General features: G+C 39.1%; 2 protein-coding genes across 2 annotated transcripts; both read right to left on the bottom strand.

The window, feature by feature from the left end:
• Positions 1–4798: 4798 nt before the first annotated feature.
• LOC140157770 (uncharacterized) lies at positions 4799–5182 on the bottom strand. Its single transcript, XM_072181018.1, has one exon. It carries the CDS (start codon positions 5180–5182, stop codon positions 4799–4801), a length of 384 nt encoding a protein of 127 aa, XP_072037119.1.
• A 358-nt stretch (positions 5183–5540) lies between these two features.
• On the bottom strand, positions 5541–6071 carry LOC140157769 (craniofacial development protein 2-like). The gene has a single exon (XM_072181017.1). It carries the CDS (start codon positions 6069–6071, stop codon positions 5541–5543), a length of 531 nt encoding a protein of 176 aa, XP_072037118.1.
• Positions 6072–7306: the final 1235 nt, after the last annotated feature.

Raw genomic sequence — 7306 nt, 5'->3', positions numbered from 1 at the left:
GTTGAACAAAATCCAACTTTATCTTGGACCGAAATTTACACTGCGCGATGAAAATTTTCATTGCTGAGCTCGTAAAAACGTGGCTCAGATTTCAATTTTTATAGCATCGCATCACGCTGCAATAACAAATATGTCAAAATCAGTTTTGAAAGAAGTTGACCAAACTTATTTGAAAAGAAATTATTGAAATAATTGTTTTGAACATTTTGTTTCAAACGTTTAATTTAAGAACAACACAAGAAGCATTGACTTCTGTTAAAATTAATAGATTGACATATGTTTTTTGTTAATTTATCATTGTTTATAGGAGTGAATCTTTTCTGTGGAGGACCTGGAGTTGGGCCAACATCGAATTGCATGTTTAATGAAAATGCTGGTACTGTGTTTATTTGGGCCCGAATTAGTCAACATACTGCAGCAGGCCTGTATGCGATTGGTGGTAAGAAGGATGGGGAGGGACATTTCGCTATTCCATTTATAATCCACACTACCACTGTGGAAGATTTTGAAAATATCTTCCACAGGGGGAGTATGAATTTAAAATGGAATAAACATATTAGCAGCTCCGTTTGAAACTCACCCTCCCTCAGGGGAAAATTGAGGTGGAATCTTTCTCACAGGTTGTATGAAATTCAAATGGAGCTGCCTAATGTGCTCATTCCATTTAAGATTCATGCTCCCCATATAGCCGATATTTCCAAAATCTTCCACAGGGGTAGTGTGGATTTTAAATGGAATAGCCCATTTATTAGACCGCATAAAGGCAGTTCACATATAATTCCACGAGTGAGAGGAATGTCAAAATGTAGGCATGTGATTGGTATAGGCTAGAGCAAATGTAAAGTTCAACATAAGAAAGAAAGAAAGAAAGATAGAAAGAAAGAAAGAAAGAAAGAAAGAAAAAAACTGTAGAGTGCGGAATTGCTTTTATCTCCTCTAAAATGACGGCCTCACAAAAACAATATAAAACAAAAGAAATTCACTCATAAAATAATATCACATATGGATATAAGAAATATGTGGAGACACTATAGGCGGTAATGTGAGTGACACACATAAATCATGCCACAGCCGGTGCACGTGTATGTAATGTGGGGGTGGGGGTGGTGGAGCCGCGTGTCTTGATTCGATCCCCGCCTGTTCAAAACATTTTGGCTAGCTTCGCTTGCGGCAATTGGTAACTCAATTGGCGTACATCACTGGTTTTGATAAACCGGCTGCGCATGAAGAGTCAGTCAATTACCGACAGAAATGTACGAGTTAACGTTCTCACAAGGAAAACCCAAAAAGTTGGGTCCATAGGGACATCACCAGTAAGCCACTTAAAACATCCTCTCCTATGAGGTTTCACTTGATTTTAAATTGAATGTGTTGGTCGAGTATCTTTTGCGCACGTCTTAAAATGCACAATATATGCATTTTAAGATGTGCGCAGTAGAATGCATAATATGCATTTTAGTATAAGATAGTAAAAATCTTAACACTAGGATGGCGAATAATAGAAAAACTGTGAAAGTTTTGAGTGGCTGAACAGAAAAACGACCTATCCCCCATTTGGGTTATTTTGAGAAAACTGGACTTTTGTGTGTGAAATTTTCGATATAATACATAACAACTTCACTTCTTAAAACGTTGATTTTATCATCTTACTGAGTTATATCTTTACAGTCAAGATGTTTTAAATTTGTAATGATGACCTTGAAGTCACATTTTCAGCATCGCCCTCTATTTTTCACCCAAATGTGGGATAGGCCGTTTTTATATTGGACCACCCATGGTGTTTTTTTAAGCCGTATAGAGGAATAGTCAAGCTATAACTTGATTTCGCTTCAATCGATGTTTTAGATTTAAAAAAATATGCTTTACTGTACTAGAAGTAGCCGCAGAAGAAGTAAATAATCATATTTTACTCCAGTGCCCTTTCATAATAGTTGCAGAGACTGTGGACAACACTGCTACAGCTAACGTTGATTACATTGGCGTGGAAGAAGTAGCACCGATTTTAACTCCTGCTTCATCGGCATACTATGTACAGATACCAATTACTATTATAGACGATACCGATATCGAAGGGGACGAAACGTTATATTTAGACGGTGTTCTATACCCGACAGCATCAGGTGGTGGAGCAGGTGAACGCTGGCATAGGTTGACAATTACAATAGTTGACGATGGTAAGATGGTTTCCAAGATTCAACCAGGAAAAATAAAATAAAACTAGACATAGCTGTGGTCTAAGACCACAAACACAGCCTTGCTGTGACCCCTTAATGACCTTTGACCCCAAAGTATATGAAACCCCATAGATATTGGCTAATAATGTCAATGTATGTGTGCACGTGGCATCACTTTGCCATGTTATTAGTAGCAGAGGGGGTATTTTGAAGATTTTTCGTCTCAGACCGGAAGTGACCCCCTTAAAGACCTTTTACACCAAATAAAAAAAATACCACGTATACACTGAGTAACATCAATTTTTTTGAAGGTATTTTGTTTTATACCGGAAGTGACCCCTTAATGACCCTTGACCCCAAATAAAAAATACCATATATATACATGATTAATATAATTGTCTTCCTTTTTCGTATAAAGATCCCACCGAATTGCCAACCGTCAATTTCGAAGAAGCGGTATATGTTGTTGATGAGGGGAGCACAGCAATGGTAAACATTGTGCGAGGAGACGATGGAGCCACAGGAACCGTAGCTGTATGTGAGTCAAAATCACTATCAACGATGTTCTGCTTAAAACCATCTTACCTACTTCACAAGTGTATTAATTAGCCAAACTAAGTAATTCCGATTAGAATATATGACGTTTATCAGTGGAGTAGCACCTGTGGGGAGGGGAAAGTTGATTATCCCCCACACAATTGAATTTGTATCTACCCACCAAACTAGCTCAGCTCTTGGCGGTACTGGAGAAATGGACTTGTAGAACTTTAAATTCGGTCTTTAAGATCACGAAACACCACAAGTACTGATGACCAATTAACATCCAGATTGTTAAATTTGAATTTTGTGGCCAGTATACATAATTTGGAGTGGACATGCAAATAATCACAATGTGTGGTAGACTTTAATGAGTGTGTGCAATTTTATGAAAAACTACAAACTTGGGTTTTGACAAAAAGTGAAATAACCAACCCATTAAAGTGGTACTACACCCCTTGATAAATTTGTGACTATTTTTGCATTTTTCGTTTTAGCTGTGACTACCAAACTTCTAACAGCTCGGGATACAGACGATTTCACACTCGATATGACAATGGTGAATGTAGCCAACGACGCCATGTCACCAATCACTGTAACAGGTATAACAGACACTGTCATCGAAGGTGTGGAAGCGTTTATTCTATGCATTGCAGCCAATGCTGCATATAACATCGGCCAACCCCCCTGTACAACGATATACAGTAAAGGTATATACACCCATGTAACATTCATTTGCATCAAATCGGCAAACCTTCTTTTAAGAGGTAATAATACATTACCATCGTCTTTGACCTACCTTGACCTAAGGCGTCGGCACGGGTGGATCACTCTGCCTTGCCATCTGTGTCATGATGCTTTGCCAGGTTGTTCTGTGTGTTGCTAGCCTTCCAGCTTCCACCAGGGGTGTCAAGTTAATGGTTGAGGAGTCTGTCTTGATGCAATCCGTCCATCTCTTTGCGGGTCTTCCTTTTGGTCGTTGTGGAAGTATGCTTGCTTCTAGGAGGATTTTTGGATACCTTGTGTTTGGCATTCTTTGGATGTGTCCAAAGAATCGCAGTTGTTTCTGAATTACTCTGTTTAAGATGGTGTGGTTCATATCGAGTGATTGACGGATGGTTGAATTTCTAATTTTGTCTAGTCGAGATACTCCCTGGATTTTTCTCAGACACATCATCTCAAAGACAAGCAGACGATTCTCATCTTCCTTTTTCAAGGTCCAGGTTTCTGCCCCATATAGCAGGATGGACAGAACAAGTACTTTATACAGTTCAACTTTGGTTGAGCGGCGAATATCCTTTGCATTCCAGATTGGCTGTAGTCTTTGAACCGCACCTAGCGCTTTTCCAATTCTGTGTTTGACATCCTCCTTACATGTTCCTCTGCCAGATATTTTGCCCCGAGGTATATGAACTCATTTACTTGATTTAAATTTTGTCCATTAATATTGATGTTGAGCTGGATTTCTTGTCTACTAATGACTTGAACTTCAGTTTTGGAGATGTTGATCCTGAGCCCTAGGTTGGAGCTATATTTGAATACTTTGTCCACAAATGTTTGGAGGTCCCGGGGTGTCTCTGCTATGAGAACAATGTCGTCGGCGAAGCGGAGGTTTGAAATAAGCTGGCCTTGGATATGTGCTCCTGTGGCGATGTTGTGAGTTGCATAAAGCATTACCAGTTCAAGGAGGATATTGACGAGCTGGGGCGAAATTACGCATCCTTGACGTACACCCACTGTGGTGTGGAACCATTCCGTAAGATCACTATTTACTCTCACTGCATTGTTGGATTTGCTGTAGAGGGCCCTAAGCATATTGATTATCTTGAGTGGAAATCCGAAGAAGCTGAGTGCTTTCCATACACCCTCTTGCCATACCGAGTCGAAAGCCTTCTTAAAGTCTATATAACAGCAAAATAACTCCTTTCCCTGTTCGAGGTATTTTTCTGCAATTTGTCGGAGTGTAAGAAGTTGATCCACAGTCGACCTTCCTGGGCGGAATCTTGCTTAGGATTCAGAGATAACCTCTTCAGCTTTCTTTAGGATTCTTCTTTGGATAATTGTGGTGATGATTTTACCTACATGGCTTAGTAAACTAATGCCCCTATAGCTTCCGCAGTCCAGTTTATCCTTCTTCTTGTAGATAGGGTTAATGATGGCTCTCCCCCGTCATCAGGAAATGTTTCATTTTTCCATATCATATTACAAAGTTTGTGCATTATTTCCACGCCTATTTCTCCGGTAGCTTTTAGTTCTTCAGCAGTCACATTGTCATAGCGAGGGGCTCTGTCATCGGTGAGTTTCTTTATAGCACTGATAACCTCCTCTTTCAGGATATCTGGTTCTTCCTCATCCATAGCCATTTGTGGAATGCTATCGGTCATTTCAGTGTTTATTGGATTTTGTTTGTTGTAAAGGTCTTCGTAGTTTTCTTTCCAACGACATTTCACATCCTCTAGATCTGTTAGCATTCCCCCTGTTTGTTTTTAACAGTTTGCATTTTAATGCTGGGTTTATTTGTTTATGGTGGAGTAGACCTCCTTTGCTTTGGTGGCTTGGTGCGCTTTTTCTACATTGACACATAGATCCTTTAGCCAGGCATCTTTGCATCCCTTGGTTTTACGTTTCTTTTCCGTTTGTTTGTATCTGTTTTCATCTGCTGTTTCACCTTTGATCCTTCTTCGCTCAGTCTGATGACCTCCTGGCTGATCCATGGCTTTGGTTTTTTTTTTTTTGAGGTGTCACTTATGGCAGATTTGATACCATTCCACATGGTATCAACATCAGTGTCGTCATCATTGAGTAATGGGCCAAACTTGCCTCCAATTTCTATCTCGTATCTTTTCGGTTTTGAAAACATTTTGGTTTTGACTTGAACTTCAGTTTGATGTCACTCAACACCATTTGGTGGTCAGATCCAACGTCTGCACTTGGATAACTTCTGCAGTTGGTAATACATCTTTTCCACTTGGTGTTGATCATGATGTAATCAATTTTGTTGTGCGTTTTGTGGTCTGGAGATTCCCATGTCCATTGCCTTTTGAATTTGCTTTGTTTGAACATTGTATTGGTTATGCACAAGTCATTTGTTGCACAGAATGTGAGTAGTTTTTCACCTCTGTCATTGCTTTCGTGTCCGTGTTTTCCCATGACGGTCTCCCATCCTGAGTTATCGCTTCCAACTTTGGCATTTAGGTCGCCCATGATGATTAAGATGTCATTTTTTGGTGTTTTGTCAGTTTCTCTTTGTAGTTGGTCGTAGAATTCATCTACGCAGGTCTCACTGTCGGCAATGTTTGGGGCATACACTTGAATGATGGTGATTGCTCCCGTCTTTGTCTGAAATCTTGCTGAGATCATTCTTGGTGAGATGGGGTTGTATCCTAGGAGTGCACTCTGAGCAACTTTGTTAAGTATCAGCCCTATTCCTTTTCGGTGTACTGATAAATTACCGGAGCTAAGAATTTTGTAGCCATCTATCGTCCATTGTCTTTAATCTTACATAAATTATTCATCCCTGTATCTTTCATTGTATTTCCCCGGGGTATTTCCATCACATTTGACTTATATAAAAGCTGGTAATATAATTATATTTTAGCTGACAATGCTTTATATAACATTGACCAACCTTCCTTTAAGATGTTATATTCTGTCGTATTTGAATGCTACCCCACAAGCCCACCCAAGATAATTACGAACTTATTTTACTAGATCCACCGGCCGCGGTCTTACCGATCGTTACACTTGAAGAAGCGGTCTATGTTGTTGATGAAGGAAGCACAGTTATGGTAAATGTTGTGCGAGCAGACGACGGAGGAGCAGGGACCATAGCTGTGGGTTAGTCATCGATCAGCTCAAAGTTTGTGATTAAATTCCTGTAGACACTTGCATAGGCCTACTGTCATTAAAACAGACAAAATGAATAACAAGAGGTAGGGATATTCTTTACAAAGTGTTTATCATCATTGATCTGATCATGAAATGAAAGGAATAACTCATATTATTCGGCTAAATTAAATTAAAAATACAAATAAATAGCTCCCTCAGTTTTCACACAAATCGTCGGTCGCAACACATAGTGGTGTAGAGTGATTTGTCCAAATTTTACGTTTCTTTTCACTTTCACATAGTAGCGTAACGGTTTAGAACTAGCTTTATCCTATAATAGCTGTTCCTTTTTAACTATTAAAGAAAAAGTATAATATTTTGACCCTTAAACTTCAATTTCAAATGGAATCGGGCCACTGAGAGATGGTCCTTCAAACACATGTTTTTCGGAAACGTATTTTGTCCTTCACGTACGCCACTATGTAGGCAGAAAAATTAACAATTTTGCAAAGTGGCAGGAAATAATCTGTGCATATTAATGTGAACGCTGTTGGTATTATCCAGGTCTAGAATTAAAAATTGCATGAAAACCAATAAGCAATCAATTTAAACAATCATAAAGAGCCATGCATCGTGATGACCACATGATAAATGTAAGATTTCCGAAATGTATATTTTACAACAAAAATTCAAAATCGCATAAAACTTTCGCCATTTAGGAGTGACAACCAAACCTCTAATAGCGCGAGATACCGACGATTTCACAC

Source organism: Amphiura filiformis, chromosome 7 (assembly GCF_039555335.1).
Source record: "Amphiura filiformis chromosome 7, Afil_fr2py, whole genome shotgun sequence".
Taxonomy (NCBI): domain Eukaryota; kingdom Metazoa; phylum Echinodermata; class Ophiuroidea; order Amphilepidida; family Amphiuridae; genus Amphiura; species Amphiura filiformis.
Note: the sequence above shows the minus strand (reverse complement) of the source record. Positions and strands in the feature narration are given on the sequence as shown.

What these genes read in the sequence shown, in the direction of transcription:
- LOC140157769 (XM_072181017.1), bottom strand. Translation starts at nt 6,071, where the DNA reads ATGATCTCAGCAAGATTTCAGACAAAGACGGGAGCAATCACCATCATT.
- LOC140157770 (XM_072181018.1), bottom strand. Translation starts at nt 5,182, where the DNA reads ATGCTAACAGATCTAGAGGATGTGAAATGTCGTTGGAAAGAAAACTAC.